The sequence below is a fragment of the Podarcis raffonei genome, chromosome 14 (genome assembly GCF_027172205.1).
Source record: "Podarcis raffonei isolate rPodRaf1 chromosome 14, rPodRaf1.pri, whole genome shotgun sequence".
Classification (NCBI taxonomy): domain Eukaryota; kingdom Metazoa; phylum Chordata; class Lepidosauria; order Squamata; family Lacertidae; genus Podarcis; species Podarcis raffonei.
Window position 1 is genome coordinate 48238629 of NC_070615.1, and position 18327 is coordinate 48256955.

The 18327-nt window shown below is 39.2% G+C and overlaps 2 protein-coding genes across 7 annotated transcripts in view; one reads left to right on the top strand and one right to left on the bottom strand.

The window, feature by feature from the left end:
* C14H7orf50 (chromosome 14 C7orf50 homolog) overlaps positions 1–18327 on the bottom strand; it is a 145430-nt gene that overhangs the window by 114216 nt on the left and 12887 nt on the right. The window lies entirely within an intron of this gene.
* GPER1 (G protein-coupled estrogen receptor 1) lies at positions 6084–10911 on the top strand. The gene is made up of 2 exons (XM_053364534.1): positions 6084–6452; positions 9051–10911. Exon 2 carries the CDS (start codon positions 9385–9387, stop codon positions 10453–10455), a length of 1071 nt encoding a protein of 356 aa, XP_053220509.1. The 5' UTR covers positions 6084–6452; positions 9051–9384; the 3' UTR covers positions 10456–10911.

Genomic DNA, 18327 nt, shown 5'->3' on the forward strand with positions numbered 1-18327 from the left:
TTTTCTCCTGCTCCGAGGGTGGGACCCAAACCAATGGATTCAAGTTACAAGACAGGAAATTCCAACTAAACATTAGGAAGAAGGTGGCAGACACGCCTTCATTGGGAGGCTGGATGGCCATACGTCATGGTCACTTAGTTAAGATTCCCGCATTGCAGTGGGCTGGACTAGAATCGGGCCCATTCCAATTATACAATTATATCATTCTGTAAGTTCCCTTAAAAAACAAGGGGTTGCAAAAGGGCATTGCTATTTGCTGGAAGTGTGCAGTATATTCAAGACAGCCTAACTGCTGTGCAGTGGAAATGGAAAAGTCATATTTCAGGGTAGGATGGGACATGAATACAGGTTCTATAAACCAGAACAGCTGTTCTGGGCTTGAGGCAAATTAATTATTTCAGATGCAGGAAGTGTTAAATACATTTGGGCACCCCTTTGCCAAAAGATCTAATTGCTGTAACAATGACCAACAACATGAAAGATTTAACATGAGAATGGTGCTATTGGGGATAATGTGGTATAGTAAGATGAAATGTGTCCATGTGATCATGGTGAATCATGCCTCTTTAAATGTTTTGGAGAAAAATGAAATCATGTCAAAAGACATAGCAAGAAAAAAATGCAAGGAGGACAGTAGTTCTTTCATTAAGATGGGTAATAAATAACAGTCTAGGAGATTCTTAACAGTAAATGAGATGAATGTAAGGCAAGGCATGAAAGATCTAACAGGGTGTTGGAGCCTTTTTCTTTTCATGCATAGAGAGCATTATCTGCTGGTTCAAGGCTTACCTTGAAGCAGGGGTAGGCAACATGCTGCCCATCAATGCTGTGAATTCCAGCTCCCATAAACCCCAACCACCCTGGCTGATGGTCAGGAATTATGTGTCTTAGGGCAGGAACCTTTCTCTCCCATATGCTACTCTGTAAAGTGTCGTCTATGGTTATGGCACCATGTACAACATAATAACCATTATTAATCATGATAGTTTGATTTCTCATCAATAAGACTGGCTTATTCCAAATACAGAACTTCTGGAAATGAAAAGAGAAATGTATGTCCAAGGCAAACTATTGCTTTGGACTGTTTTTTGGTAATGACAAAGGGTATCTTTGTTTCACCAACTTCCTACAACAAAATCACACATCAACTACTGCCACAGGCTGGACTTTGGGATGTAGTAAACATATGTGCCAGGAAATAACTCAGGGGATTCTCTGTCTGAGATAGCTCGCAAGAAAATATTGTAGTGTGCTTATACATTGCAATAGTTGTTGGGAAAATGTTAGAAGGGATTTTGTAGTGAAGACACATCAGAGCCTTTCAACATCTATGCCAGTGAATATTAGACCAACTAATATTAGGGGGCTGAGGCTAAGGTCTGCCCTGACTACAACAGGACCTCCAAGTGTAACACTTTACCTGAATTGGGAAACAATGAAGGATGTACTCAGGGTTGTTATTATGGGAGGTATTAAGCATGATCCCCACCCCTAGTGATCCCAGCCATTGATTTTAAAAACTTTTTCCAATCCATCATCTGCATAGCCCTGCCCTGTGTTCCATTTCTTGATCCCACTAGAGTGTGACAGAATGCTAGAAGCTATTTTTTATGTATATATAGATTATGTTTATGATGATATGATCAACAAGAATCAACAACTGTTTTTCAGCTATCAAAATGTGAACCAAATTCAAGTTTTCTCAATGCATATGGTTAATAAATGTTTCTAAAAATATTTCAGCAGTCTAAATGATCTTCCAATTATTATATAATTCATTTTTATAGCAAGCACAAGTAGGATATTAGAAGCATTTTAGTGTATGGATATTTGTTCCAGTCATGGGAAAAGCTGTCTACTTCTATTCAGATACAGTAGTGTTTTTTTTCCTGCAGCAATTAAGGAAATGTTATTATAGTAAACCATAAGCCAAATGGAAAAGAACATCACCCATATCCGAACAAAGATGAGTGAGAATTATTAGACTGAGTATACTGAAAGTATTCTAAGCCTGCATTAGCTCTTTACCCGGAGCCTGTGGAGATCTGATGTGCTTTTAATATCCCATTTTTCTGTAGTCTCTGCATTTTAAAAATATAAATGGAAAGCTATGGTTTAAATTTCAGTAGGCTTGAAGAGGAACTATGACTGATACTTGTGGCAGAATCAAGTACATTGTTGTGTTCTACACAAGAGATGAAAGCTAGGGCTGCAATGTTAAGTCAATTCATTCAGATTAATTCATTTAAAAATTTAATCAGGAAATAGATTTCTAAAATTATCTTTTATATAACACCACAGAGACTGCAAGTTCCATCAGAAGTAGCATTTCTCCTTCCACCTCATACAGGAGGGAATTAATAGGCTAAGGTGCTGTGACCTTTCCAATGTCTAAAACCAAAGAAAGTAGTAAGTAATTATTCTTATTCATATGCAAATGAAATTTTAATCTACTGGAATGCATTTGATTAATCCAACAATATTATTTAATTGTTTGATTAGCACTGCCCATAAAAGCCTAAGAGCTCTAGTGCAGGCACAGGCAAACCCAGCTTGATGGGCGGGGTATAAAACAGGCATAAGCAAACTTGGCCCTCCAGATGTTTGGGACTACAAGTCCCATCATCCCTAGCTAACAGGACTAGTGGTCAGGGATGATGGGAATTGTAGTCCCAAACATCTGCAGGGCCAGAGTTTGCCTATGCCTGCTCTAGTGGATCAAATATAAAATACCATCTACTCCAGCATCTTGCTTCCCAGAGCAACCAACTAGCTGCCTCTAGGACAGGTGTGGGAACCTCAGGCCCAGGGACCAAAAGCCCCGTCAAGCCTCTTTGTCGGGATGTTTGAACATACCTAGGCCATGGTCCTGCTTTGCGCCCTCCGCAAGTGACTTTGTCTGCATAAAACAGGGGTCACCAACTATTTTGGATACATGGGCAGATTTCAAATTTTGAGAGTGTGCTGTGGGCACCAGTCACAACATGGCTGCCATGGGGCCAAAGTATACACAAAACTAGAGGGAGCACAGTCATGGTGAAGTTTTTTCTGTAATTGTGCTTCCACTCTATAAAAGGCTTAACCTGTTGAATGTCTGCCTATCATACAACTGTTAAAGGCACATGAACCCTGTTTTAGCCCAATGCCAACTCTAAACTGAAGCCTATGCTACCATCTTGTACCTAGTTATCTAGGAATAAGCCCCATTAAACACAAAGAGACTTACTTCTGAGTGGACATGTATACCATTACACTGTAAACTAATAATTCATTGTGTAGTTAACAAGTGCCTCATCCTTAGCTTCTATTAAGCTGGAGACCAAGCTTCTTCGAACAGTTTTCATATTTTGCCTTTTGGGATTAGAGGGGATTCTTTAACATCTACCCACACTTAAGCAAGTAGTATGGGGGGGTCTAAGCATTATCTGATCTCAAATGAATCCACCAAAGGAAAGATGCATCCTGATTTTTTTTGGGGGGGGGGGAGAAGGGCAAACTACAGAGAATCCAAGGGATCTCATGGAACTGGAAAAGGTATGGGAAGTGGACTGGGGATCAGAGACTGGGTATCAAAAGTGCTTTAAGAAGCCAGCAAGGAAGGAAGGCATGGTCAGCATCAGGGCCTGCTCCAGTAAATTAAACCCTTCCCCTATGGATCCAAAGGACACCATCCACCCTGTGAGGCAGGCAGGCAAACAGACAAAGGAAACATCAGGACTTGCTCCAGTCAGACTGACCCCTCAACTCACAAGGCCAACTTTACATTTTTTATTATTTGTTTTAGTATTTTGAAATTTTAAGTCTTTTCTTGGGTGTCTTGGAATAAAATGACTTATGAATACAATAACGAAATAACTCTTGCGCACTCCAGCAACTAGTATTTAGCAATATACTACCTCTGAACATGGAGGTTCCATATAGACGTCAAGACTAATAGCCAGTTATCTTATTCACTGTGTGAAAGGAATAGCCCAAAGAACCCAATAAATGCATATACCGAGAAAATAAAATGAGCATTAGAACAGTGATATGTACAATACAAGCTAGAACTAAACTGCTCTGTGGTGTGAGGTTTACCACTGACTGCCGCTGCCTCCATGGAGCTGTTCTCCCCACTCCAGCATCTGTTACATTCAGATGGAGGGAAATGTAAGTTTGCCGTTGCATGCACTTGTGACAGAAATCTGTAGATAGACCCAGCACACCTGTTAAACGCTCAGAAAGTATGAGCACTAAAGCTTGGGTATTCGAAAACAAGGGTCATTCTTTGAAAATGTGAGGAAACGTATGCCAAATTGAACAGCGATAACTGTTACCTAGTCACAAATGGAACTCTGATAAATTGCTGCCGCTGACCTAATTTCACTCCATTTTACTACATGGAGATACCAAATGCCAGCAAGTGGAATCTCAGCAACAGCAGAGATTCTGAGGTATGACAGGGGAGCCACCAATGCCCACAGCAGTATGATTACTTAGTGTCTGTCTTGCTAGCTTCAACTATAAAATATTGACACGCAGTAAAATAGAGAGCACAATACCACTGGATAACAATTGGATTCTTAACCTGAAAATCATGCATACAAGTAGTTTTTAAAAACTGAGTTTAGAAAAGGTCACTCTGAGCATCAAGCATGAATAAGGAATAATAAAGAGGTGCCATGTAGAGCAGGGGTAGCCAATGTTTGAAATTATAGAATCATAGAATCATAGAGTTGGAAGAGACCACAAGGGCCATCGAGTCCAACCCCCTGCCAAGCAGGAAACACCATCAGAGCACTCCTGACATATGGTTGTCAAGCCTCTGCTTAAAGACCTCCAAAGAAGGAGACTCCACCACACTCCTTGGTGTTTATAGCTCCCTTGATACTTGAGCCCTAGCCATACTGGCTGAGGTTAATGGAAGTTGGAGCTCACATATGGAGGGCACCATATTGGCTGTCCCTGATGTACTGGGACATGTTACAAAATACAGAATAATTTAGTAATTGTTAAATCTCACGTTTGGTTTCTGACCAAAAACTGGATTGTACATACCCACATGCATACATACATATAGAATAAAGGCTATCAACAGCCAGAAATAATTACCAAAATTGTGATTTCTGGGTTCTGCAGCAATGATTTTCAAACTGCGTCAAGCTCCTCTGAAATTCAGCCCCCCCCCCCGATATTCTATGTGTAATGTGCAGCTGGTTAGAAATGTTAACGGAGGCAAAAGTGAGGCCCAGCAAGCCAAGATGGTACACAGAGAACACGCCCCATAACATTCCTCAGAATCTTCTACAATGCACCAAGATTCCACTGCAGGCACACAGAGCTTATCTGGCAGAGAAGTGAACAAGGGAAAGGTTTGCTGAACAACCATAGTTCCAGAGCAGCCTACCCCAACCTGGTGTCCTTCAGAAACTGGACCCTAATTCCCATCACCCCCAGCCAGCATGAATAATGCTCAGGGATAATGGGACTATATTCCACAATGTATGGTGGGTACCAGGCTGGGTAAGGCACTTCTGGGGCAGTGGAGAAATGCATTCAAGGTGAACTCCAGAAGTTTATTCACAACAGGATCAGATAATGGAAACTGCGCAGTGTATTAAAATCATGTTGTACCCAGATGTACAATGGTATTACTGAAGTACACTTAAGGTAGGTATGGCAACTTCATGCAGCAGAACTTTCAAGAATAGTTTCACAACTGTAAGAACTAGACAGATTTTTTGTTTTCTAACATGAAAAAATTCTCAGAAAGCTGAACTTCTTACGAGTATACTGTGCTTTTTAAGCACTATTTTAATATAATATAGATCATTTACGATCCGCAGAAATCCCAATTTTTTCCTCTATCTTAAGTTTCTAATTCAGCATGCCCAACTGTGGCCAGGATCCAATAAGCTGCCATGGACTTGGGAGGCATGCCAAGTGGAATTTTGAGCTTTCCCCCTTTAAACAGCATTTACCCACTCCAACCTGGTGTAATACCCCTAACTGCTTCAAAACATTCAAAAGCAGTTTGAATGAGGCATTGGGTGCTGCTGCTTAAGAAAGGAATGAGTATTTTATTCTTCCCCTCTCTCACACACACGGAGTAAAAAGTCTGCTGAGGACATGCACTATAGTCTTGTCCCTTCCACTGAGAAAACAGGATTTAACGTAGCTGTTCAAGACTTCTTTTCCCACAGTCAGCAGAGCAATTCTGGCAGCCGCCAGGTGGTGTTTGTGCAGTTATCAACAAGCTTCCTTCAGCAGCAGATGAAGCCCAAGCCTCCACCTGCTGCATCACGATTTAGAAGCAGCACCGACACATTGAATGTATGGTACAGCTAAGTTTGTTGCAGGAAAATGATAGCGATGATGAACACCACAATGCAATACATCACGATGGGAATACCTCTTGAGCTGACCGAAACATGCAAGCGATTAAGAAGGGAAAACAGGACTCACGAAAGAGGGTAGGAATATCTCACTCTAGTTATTAATGCATGTGTTAAAGAATCAGTCTTCACCTTGAGCTTTAATGTTTTTCTTTTAATTGCATTTGCTATATGCTTGTACAGCCAAGGAATATCTCATTCTATTTATTAAAGCATGTGTTAAAGAATCATTCTTTACTTTTGAGTTCTGTTTTTCTTTTAACTGCATTTGCTATACGCTTGTACAGCCAAGCAGTGGTATATGCTGAAGGTGCTTCTTCTAGCTGAATCTGTGAAATGGTGCTCAGTGTACTGGCATCTGAGTTTATTTTTGTATTTGAAGTAGGATCCCAAAAGCAAAAGAGGGATGAAAATAGGCAAACATCCCACCTCTCTCAAAATGTTGTTTTGTTTTTTTAATTTACAAATTGAACTGGCAAAGAGAAATAAACCAGCAGAAACAGTTAATTTTAGCCTTTAAAATGATGTCAGCTCAACAAAAACTGTAGAAAGTACAAGAATCTATAAAGCTTTATTATAGTGGTAAGACTTGCAGGAAGAACTGGATTTGTTGCTATAAACCATTTAAGTATCTTAAACAATCTTTTAAAAATGCAGGTGTTTATTCAGTTCTAAATTAACTGTACCAATACACTACTGCCTTCAATTCAATCTAGAATAATCTGAATAGCACTAATTTTTATAATTGGTGGTGGTGATAGTGATGTGATTAAACATAAATTAGCCAACCAGTGGTTAGGAGGAAACCAGCTCAAGACCAGTTAAAACCTATGAATACACATTAGTGTAAGGTAAAATGAATCCTAAAAACACATAATGGTAAGAACAATTTAAAATGATGAACATTGTTGAAATCGTTTAGATTTCTTGCAGAACTCAGAGCATTATCAGAATGCCACTGATGCACTACTATTTAAAATATAGTTTTCCCTTCAATATTTACATTGGCTTGCTTTTTAGTGATGTATAAAAGTGATTTATTCTACCTTGCAGAAACAATAATTATAAAGATTGGCAAGTTAAAAAATAGCTGAGTTATTCTTAAACCCTCTACTACTAAAATCATTTTTTTTTACAAGATTATGCATTTTTTTCAAAAAGTAATCTAAAAATATGTTATTACAAGCCTCATAGTAATTCAACAACACAGTATTTTATTTTGGACTAGTGAAAATAAATTTTCTTTCTGGAAATAAACATGACAAACCCTTTGAAACAACTTTATGCATGTCTTCATATAAAATAGTAAGAATTAAGACTAAGACCAGGCTAAGGCTGCAATCCAATGAACATTTACCTGGGAGTAAGTTCCACTGAATTCAACTCACTTCTGGATAGGCATGTATTTGGTCTCCAACAGCAACCGGCTACTTCTGGATATTCAAAAGCCGAGCAAGAGGGAAATAAGTATCTCTCTGATGCATGTTCCCAGGATCGGGTACTCATGAGGTATACAACCTCAAAACTTGGGCTTTTTATTTTAAACTATTATGGCTAATCACTATTAATAAATGTATCCTTCCAGTTATTTTCTATAGACATCTAAGATGGTGACCATCACCACAGCTTGTGGTAACAAATTTTGTAAGAAGAAACACTTATTAATGTCAATCAGTTTAATCGGATGGAGAGAACTATTTGGAAAGGTATTCTGGTTACACTTTTCATGTTGTAAAATTCTATCATGTTGCCACTGCCACCTTGACTCCACCTATTTTTTATAGTTATTGTCTTCACCATCCCCTCAATAGCTTTTTTCAGATCAGGCAACCAGAGCTGCACACAGCGCTGGAAGAGGTTAGGCTGATAGGTCTCAATAATCAAATGTATGTAATATTTCAATCTGGCTCAAAAATTAGGTCAGAGATATTTAGGCCAAACAGAGTTTACATCTTATTTACATGTGTTTCCACTTCCATATACTTAAAATGCTGTAAGAATCTTAGCTGCTCATGGCTTTTTGGCAACAAGGTTTACATAATCCAGTTCAAGATTTTAATCATCTGTGGTAATCTGCTTTATTTTTATTTCCTTATAATTTCACAAATCATTTAACAACATAGATAGAAAAGGTAACTCCTTAAGAAATAAATATTCTTTTCCCAAAGACTTCTGTTATACAATTGAAAAGCAATTAAATGTGCAGACCTGTAAGAGCCTCTCTTTTTTTAAGCCTCTGTGAGAAAAATAGAGTAAGAATCAGAAGGGTCCCATACTTTTCCTCTAGCTATCAGTTTTGCAGCCAAAGCACGTGCTGTAGGGGTTATATGTTAAGATTTCTATAATTATCTATGAAAACAAAGAACATGATACAACAGAAAGTTGATCTTTTATTTCTTCCAAAACTGGCTTTAGTCCTGATTTTTATCCTTTTCTCATAAGAGCAATGCCAAAAAGATGTTTTGCTCATTGCCACTATATAGATCCTAAAATGATCCCAAAAACATTTACACTGAACATGTACATTCATATATTTGTGGTTCATCTAATTAAATTCACAAAGACAGCATCATGGATATACATGAACAGATGTTAAGGCTATTCATGTTAATAAACAATGAACTCTTTCATTTTTACAGGAAGGAGATTAATTATTTTCCTTTTTATTAATTGCAGGTCAAACAAGATTCATTAGTTGCTAAACTGAAGTAAACAGAACTATTATGATTCAGCATCTTTCAAACTGTAAGCAAGATTACAATAGAAGAAATATGTATACACCTGAAATCATCATTACCATACAAAAGTTCCTGTGTTATAGAACATATCAATTGATTCTTGCTTACCACTTTTCTTAAGGTACTGTAGAAATTCTGCAAGTCTTGACCTAAACTGATTCTGCCTTTGCAGAATACAAAATATGACTTCTACAGATCTCTTTGGATTCACCAACAATTTAAGCACTTTGGTACTGAAGTTCTAAGCGATATACCCAAGAGAGGCGCATACCATGGAAATTTTCACAGCATCCACATCTCAAGTACTTTGTAACAGCACATATTTTGAACGAAATGGATCATATCTATGCAATGAAAACAAAACTGTCAGCCTCTCGGATAAATCAGAACACCAGCAATACGTTATAGGTCTTTTCTTATCATGCCTTTACACAATATTCCTTTTTCCTATTGGCTTCGTGGGAAACATTCTTATTTTAGTGGTGAACATAAGTTTTCGTGAAAAGATGACTATTCCAGACTTATATTTCATAAACCTTGCAGTAGCAGATCTCATTTTGGTGGCTGACTCTCTCATCGAAGTTTTTAATCTCGACGAAAAGTATTACGATATCACAATAATTTGTACTTTTATGTCATTGTTCCTTCAAATCAACATGTATAGCAGCATATTCTTCCTAACATGGATGAGTTTTGACAGATACATAGCACTAGCAAAAGTAATGAAGTCCAACTTATTTCGCACCATGGAACATGCCAGATTAAGCTGTGGCCTCATCTGGTTGGCATCTATCTCGGCAGCACTAGTGCCCTTCACAGCTGTACATTTGCAACATGCTGGGGAGGTTTCCTTTTGCTTTGCAGATGTAGAAGAAATTCAGTGGCTAGAAATAACCTTAGGGTTTATCATCCCTTTTGCTATTATAGGCCTTTGTTATTCGTTAATTGTAAGAGTCTTGATAAGAGCCCACAAGCACAGAAGTTTGCGGATACGCAGACAGAAAGCTCTTCGTATGATTTTTGTTGTTGTCCTTGTCTTCTTCATCTGCTGGCTTCCTGAAAATGTCTTCATAAGTGTGCAACTTCTTCAAAAGACAGAGCAAACCTCATCAAGGGACCAGTCTTTCAGACACAACTATCCCTTAACCGGACACATTGTGAACCTTGCAGCCTTCTCAAACAGCTGTTTGAATCCTCTTATCTACAGCTTCCTAGGTGAAACTTTCAGAGAGAAACTGAAATTGTATATTGAACAGAAAACCAAAGTCTCTGTTTTAAACCGGTTTTGTCATGCTACCCTGAAATCTGTTATTCCTGATAGCAACGAGCAATCGGAAGTTTAATTTAGCCTGTATTTAAAGGTACCATAATGGAACTTGATCACAATGCTAATAGAAAAATCATATACTTTGTCCTATGCACAAAGATTTGTACTATTTTTATGATGATATGTAAAAGATTACACATTACTCAAATCTGCATTTCATTAAGGTTAGAAACTAATAAAAGGCTCATGGGAGGGCCAGCTCTATTTGCATACTTGTGAACAATAAGGTAGCAGAAAACTGTCTAAGGAAGAACTTAACTATAATATACTTATCAAATAATGTTATTTTTCTGCCATATGTTAGATGCCCTGAACAAAATAGTAAAACTGCAGTAAGAATAGGGAAATTCAATAGAACATATTGATACAGAGATGCAGTCACAGATATAGAGAGTTGTTGATTTTCCTTCCAAGAATATCAGCTTGCAAACCTGGTGAAGAAAACAGCTACAGCGTAGAAAGCATGGTACTGTATATTAATAGACACATACTGTTGCACAAACTATTAAGAAAATAGAAATTCAATCTAGATTTACAATGGACCTCTCTTTCTGGGTTGTTGTTTTTTAATTATTACAGTTAGCTATTAGGCTTTTATTACTTCCAAATCCCCTGAATCACCAAGAATCTTCCCCTTTAATAGTGGACTCAGGCAGTTGAGTGCTTATAAGCTTGTAAGTGAAACAGGGCCACCCAAAACTAATGTAATGGTACATACTCAAGGGACTTCACCAGTTATGCAGAATTATATAAGTTTGCAGCATGAAAGAACGGTATTTAAAAAAACAATTGAAAATGGCTCAAAGGTTTGTGAACTTCCTTAACTCATGGAATGTGGATGACAGCTGTGCCTACAGAAATAAGAAATATTCTATTACTCATCCTGTTACCTGAAGATGACATTTCCGTGACCAGATTTAGCATGAAAGATAGGAGTTCCTGTGTATTCACTATGCTGTGAATACACTATCCTGTGTAATCCTATGGCTTTTTTCCTATGGGTAGATTTCACTTCCACCTCAGGAGACAAAGGAAAAGTTCTAAAAGAACCAGGACAGACTGTGAGTGAGCTGAGACACAAAATGTTAGTGTGCCAGTTGACGGTGGGGGAAAGAAAATGGACTCCGGGAGAAAAGTGGGAAATTACTAGCTCAATGTAGCCTTTAGTAAGTATTCTGGAAGGGTATGTGTGCCATCAGTTTAAAGCAGAAAATATTTCTCTTCCTGCACTATATAGGAAATGTTTCCAAGAAAAGGAAAATGAACACATTTTCCAGTTCCACTCTTCAGAACACCTCCTGCACTATACGGCAATTAAATGCTTAAGATCACCCTAAGCTGTCTAGTGCTTTATAGGGTAGCAAAGAAAGGCCAAGTGGGTAGGTGTTTGTTTCACTTTTCTTCTCCTGAAACTGTCCCAGATGTCAAATACCACTACACATCTTTTGGTCCAAGCAACCTGGAGCCCTGAATGAGGACATTCTTCTTACAGGGTAGGGAAATTGCAATATCCACTAACTCGAATCAACTTTCCCCCCAAAATACTTGGATCCTGGGCATGTTCAAGCAATATTCATTCTCACTGCAATCAGGAGATTCAGTGGGTAACTGGCTCCCTCCCCCACTTCCCTTTCCATTCATAAAATAGAATATGCTTTTATTTCACTTTCACCTTCCTTTAATTTTATTTACTGTACAATCCCTTGAAAATAACAAATATTATTTGTTATATAGAATATATCTCATGAATTGCAATTTACTGCAGGTTCTTCCTAATTCTCTTATCTAAAATCTTTCATCATGGTATCACGGAAAGATGGCACTGCCAATAAATAAGGCACTGCCAAATTTACAAATTGCACTCTATATGCAAGGAGGGGAGGAGGTACACATGAACAAGGAGGGCTATCATCTAAACTGGCTCAGAGACTGGACAGTCAGAATCAGAGAGACCTTTTCCTATATGGATATTAACATCTATTTGTAAAGACAATTTGCATATTATGATGATTTCATAATTTCCTGCCAGGATGGAGAAAAGTTTGCTTCTTACTGGACTTGAATCACTCCCTTTTGACCACTCTACGGGAAAAGAAATTTGAGTTTAAGGGGAAAGTGGACCTTGGCTGACCCTTGACTGCCTCCTTTGGGCTTAGCTCCCTAGACTTCAACCTCCTCATGCTTGTCACTAACAGGCTGCAAGGTCTTGAGAGCTTTGGAAAGAAACATGGAGAAAGTATTGGAGAGCTACTTTGGAGTGTGGAAAAACAACATTCTTGTACATCCAGGTTTAGCATGCTCTAGTTCCTTTTCAAGCAATGTTAAGATAATCACAGAGATGCTGCACTAAACTAGGTAATGTTCCTATTATTGGAGGGGGTCTGTCTGTTCTGCTGATCATACCCTTGATTACAGGCTAGGCATGGAACTAAATTCTGATTGCATTTCGGAGCTTCAGAAGATTATCTTTCCCATGTGATTGACTTTCAATCCCTTCTAGGATATATACTCTATGAAGGGCTCTGTACCCTCCAGAACTGTGCTATATTATGACCTCCACACAGATCTCACAGAAGACATGCTCTGCCTGCTGCAGGACAGGAAGACATAGATCCTGACTAAAACTGTGGCACATAGCTAACAAAAAAGCAAAAAGTTTCACTACAAATTTCCAAGATGTAGTTTCATTTTTTTAAAAAAATCTACATTTATAAAGCTTCCCATGGAGCCAGTAATTCAAGGAGACTAACATGTTGGGGTCCAGGAGCTGCATATCAGCAGCAGATGTGGTCACCCCACAGTCTCACATGCACATACAGGACACACACAGAGGATCAGAGTCACTTGCAGCTGATCCAGGAAGCATTACCAAAGTTACCAAGCAGGTATAATTCTGAGTGGTAAACTGGATGATTACTATGGGGTGTATGGAGTGTTAGGAGAGGGTAATACCTCTGGTATGGAACACACTGTGCTCCTTCTGGAGTAGTTTCTCCACCTTTGGTCCCTATCCTGCAATCAGCTCTCACATGTGGATCCTAGAAGCTGTCAGCATGCAACAGCAGCGACAACCCGGCAATGGCTTTGACTGGCCAGCTAAACCAGGTGAGGGTAGCCGATGGGTCTCAAATACTCCATGAGTTAGGCCGGGACGTCCCCTGTATGTGAAGACAGGCTCTGGCGGATTGAGCGGACGAGACCAATATTGGGTCTAACGGCAAACTGCCAGGGGGTCAAGAGATCATTACCTAATTCTATTCTCTGAAATCAACTATGACAATAGGACCAGAACTACTGTAAAATAGTGCCCCAGTCAGTTCAGGAGGATATGAAGGTCAATGGTATCAAAATATGGTGACAGATCAAGAAAGTATAACAAGGTTGCAATCGTTTGTCCATCTTCTGATAGTAAGGTAATTTATCAGGGCAACCAAGGCTTATTCAGTCCAATAACTAGACCTGACCCCAGCTGGATTAGAACAGGTCAAGATATGAAAGCTAAGTGTTGCTGCTTCTTTTCTTATAAAGTATAAGGCAACCTTTAAATTTTTGTGGGAAAGTCATAAGCATCTGTACAGTTGCTGAAAAAATGATGTATTTAGCTGATTTTGCCTGGAATCTTTCCAGTATTATGAGGAGTAAAAGTTAAAACAACAGCATGCTCTCTTCTCCCACCCGCAGTTATAGCTGTTTGTGGAACACTTGAAAGTCGTCAGAACAGAGTGTGTTGGTCAACAGAGGGTAACAAGAACACAATAATTTTATAGTGAAACCAAGTTAAGTTCCAACAATATTAAAAACTCACTTATACACAACACGGCTGCTATTGCTAATGCAAAGATACTACATGGTTGAGAATGAGGTAGCAAAACTACGTCTGCAACTTTGAAGAACAGCAAGGGAAGTAGCCCATGAGAAAATCTCTGTGCAAAAAGATGCCTGAAGTTGTGGAAAGTCTGGTATGTGGGATGTCATTCAAAGTCAGCCTTTTGGCACTCAAGCAACAAAACAAGCATGCAATGACATTTGATGCCACTTGAAAGCAACACAGAAGTAGAAACATTCAGAATGTATGTCAAGAGACCAGCTAAATGAAGCTGCTAGTTTTTGAACATTTATCCATGAGGACAACCAGCAGTTATATACGGTTTTCACTCTGAAGCAGAACTAATTAAGGAAATTTCCCCAGTATAATAATAAAATCAAAGGGCACTGTTTGTGGAGCCAATAAGCAGTCAACAATAGATGCCAGAGGCAATGTTCTATATAGCATCTAAGGTGACCTCTCAGAATGTTAAAAGCCTGCAGCCAAATCAATGAAATCTGTATAAATGGGTAATGGCCTCTGCTAACACAGATAAACAACATCTTTTTACTGGAAGGTAAAAAGTATGCATTAATTTTGCAGTCAGGCTGACATGTTCTCCAATGCATCCACTGACTTGAGTATCAGCTGGTAACTTCTGTTGCCTGCTATAGTGAGAGTATTTGTGAGAATAGGTCTAGCTTTGTCTTCAGTGTAGCAAGTATAAACTATGAAGCAACAAATTCTCCATTTCACAGTTACAGGTAGGTAGCCGTGTTGGTCTGCCGTAGTCGAAACAAAATAATTTTTTTAAATATTTTGTTTCCGTTTCACAGGTATGCTAAATGGGTGTAAGACTGAGCTTTCAAGTTACAATGCCAGCAGGGTTTCAAACATATCATTTATGACCTCAGATGCATTTCAACATGGAAGATACTGGCCTTGGGATTAAGAACATATAACAATTGGCCCAGCTTTCCAGTATGGTTTAATACCTGGGAATCTTCAACTAGAGATGTCAAGAACTGAACATAAGACGATGTCCATGAAAAGCAGATGCTCTGTCCCTGAACTATATATACTCTCCACTCATCTTAATTTAGACTGATTCTAAATGTGTTCCCATTTAAACAGTAATACAAGGATCAAACATATATGATAAACAGTTCAACCCTTTATTTTACACTTCACTATAGTTTCTCCTTTCCTCACCTAGGATACAGCAATGCTAGAGGCTAAGAATAAACATCAGTCTGCTGAGCCAGCTATCCTAGGTGGCAACAGAGGAAGCTGCCAGCTCTGTTTTGTTCAGAAGAACTGAGACAGCACAGTTTCATCCTATTAGCTCTTGGGGGCTGTTCTGACTTACTACAAGCAATTCTGGTGAATTCTATAGTATTATTTGGGATGATAATATGAACCATAGTTCAGGAGTGCCAATACAATGCTTCTCCTCAAAATTCCAGATTTTTAAACCACTGTCACATTCATGCTATCATATTTCATAGGAGTTTTTATTATCAAGACTGTAAAAAATAGCTTTTTCCTTTCCAGATCCCTTATACATTCATCTCTCTCCCCCTCTTAAAATGGATCTCCCTTTGTAAGAAATGTAGGAATAGATTTAAAAGCAGCTAGGGTTGGCATGCTTATCAACTGACCAATCAAATATTGTCACTAATCAAAAATTGTCTGTTACTCCAAGAATGTGAGAGTGGGGCTTGTGGAACTTCTGCTATTATTATCACAGAGTTGTATACTTGGAAGGGAGACGAGCGTCATCTAGTCCAACCCCCTGCAATGCAGGAATCTCAACTAAAGCATCCATGATTGATGGCCATCCAACCTCTGCTTAAAAACCTCTAAGGAAGGCGAGTCCACCACCTTCTGAAGAAGTCAATTCCACTGCTAAACATCTCTTACTGTCAGAAAGTTCTTCCTGATGTTAAGTTGGAATCTTATTTCTTGTAATTTGAATCCATTGGTTTGGGTCTACCCTCCCTAGCAGAAGAAAAAAAGCTTGCTCCATCCTCCATGTGACAGCCCATTAGATATGCAAAGATGGCTATTCTATCTCATTTCAGTCTTCTTTCTACCAGGCTAAACATACCCAGTTCTTTCAACTCTTCCTCACAAGGCTTGATTTCCAGACTTTTGATCATTTTACAACGATCCTGGCCCAACTGCACTGGCTGCCAATTAGCTTCCAGACCCAATTCAAAGTGCTGGTTTTGACCGATAAAGCCTTAAAAGGCTCAGGACCACAGTATCTCAAGGACAGCCTCTCCCCATATAATTTGTCCTGGACTCTGTTCATCCTCTGAGGCCCTTCTTCATATGCCTCCTCCAAGTGAGGTCTGGAGGCCAGCAACACGGGAACAGGCCTTTTTCTGCAGTGGCTCCCCATTTATGGAATGCTCTCCCCAGGAAGGTTTGCCTAGCGCCTTCATTATATATTTTTAGGCGCCAGGCAAAAACATTCTTCTCCCAGGCTTTGGCTGATTATTCTACAACCTTTTAAATGCATATGTGGGAAAGGCAGTATATAAATTTAATAAACAAATAATAATAAATAAATCTTGGTTGCCATTCTCTGAGTCGGAAGGGACCCCAAGGGTCATGAAGTCCAATCTCATGAGCTGGAATATAAAAAAGATATTTTTACCCCTTCAGTACTTTGTATGTGTATGCAACTGAGAGAAATAAATAATTTCTATAGCACTTCATCCTTGAGCCTCCTTAGTTTCCTTACTGAATTCAGTATCTGTGCAAGACACTCCTGTGGCAGGAGAAAAGCTGACTGCCTGGCTTCCCAATCTTTGATGTTGTTTAAGCTCTTCCTGCCATGAACCCTCATATGCACAGGACATGGAACCTTTGCCCTAAAATGAAATGTCAGGACTGGCTCTCCAGTCTTGTGTCACTGTGACACAAAGTAGCAAATGACCAACATAGCAGGAGGCAGAGAGCCATCAATTTCTCTGTCTTTTAATAAGCAGTGATGCAATAGAGCAGGAATGATAACGTCATCTCCTGGGACTTTTTTGCCAATCTTCTACAAACCAAATAAATAGGCTTTTTTTCAGAGAGAAACACACCAAATAAGCCAAGTATGTGTAAGGGTTAAGTTGCCACTTTTATTTTTTAGAAAACCAAAATTCTTTTATTCTGGCCAACCAACCTGAGGCAAAATAGTGGTCATGCTAGTTGTTAAGCAAGGGGATGAGGGGCTAAGCAAGAAAGTCTGCACTGGATAAAATATTGCTTTTGTTGTAGTCTTGTGGAGGGCATGACTATGGGGACTGTCATGAACACAGTCTGCACTTAAGAATTTACCACTACACCATACAGTGGTACCTCTGGATGCGAACGGGATCCGTTCTGGAGCCCCATTTGCATCCTGAGTAGAAGATAATACACGACTGCACGTGCTGCCGCTTCCACGCATGCGCATGACGTCATTTTGAGCGTCTGCGCATGCGGCAAAACCTGGAAGTAACACACTCCATTACTTCCGGGTCACCGTGGAGCGTAACCCAAAAATACTTAACATGAAGCTACTTCAACCCGAGGTATGACTGTACAGTGATTTCCTGCATAAGGCAGAGCCAGAGCTACTTCTTGGTCTGAGGCTAACTTTGGGTGTGCCTATCAAGATTGACTGCTATTTGCTCCTCCTTTGTCCATTAATGTTTCTATGGGCTTTTGGCTCTGAAGAGTCCAGCATGCTTCCTGGCTCCCAAAAGCAGGAATCTTGATTTTCAGCTCCTGACTACTAAAATCTGTTAAGAAAAGTTAGCACTCCGTCCTGCTCTAAAAATGAACTTCTGTTCAACTGAAGGAACAGTTTTATATCCTTATGCAACTTTTATGCCAATTCTAGGTTGCTTTTTCTTTCCTAAAATAAATCTTTTGGTTAAATGTCACATGTCTTATATTTAGACATTCAAAAGATTTCACATACCTTCCTATATGAGACTACTTGTTCAAACTGTAAACTAAACTCTATGATCATTTAAGGTAGATGAGAGCCGCAGACCCTGAGCAGAAATGGAAAGAACCTTGACAAGTTTTGCTCATAGC

Excerpts from the sequence above, each read along its gene's own strand:
- GPER1 (XM_053364534.1), top strand. The coding sequence starts at position 9,385 with ATGGAAATTTTCACAGCATCCACATCTCAAGTACTTTGTAACAGCACA.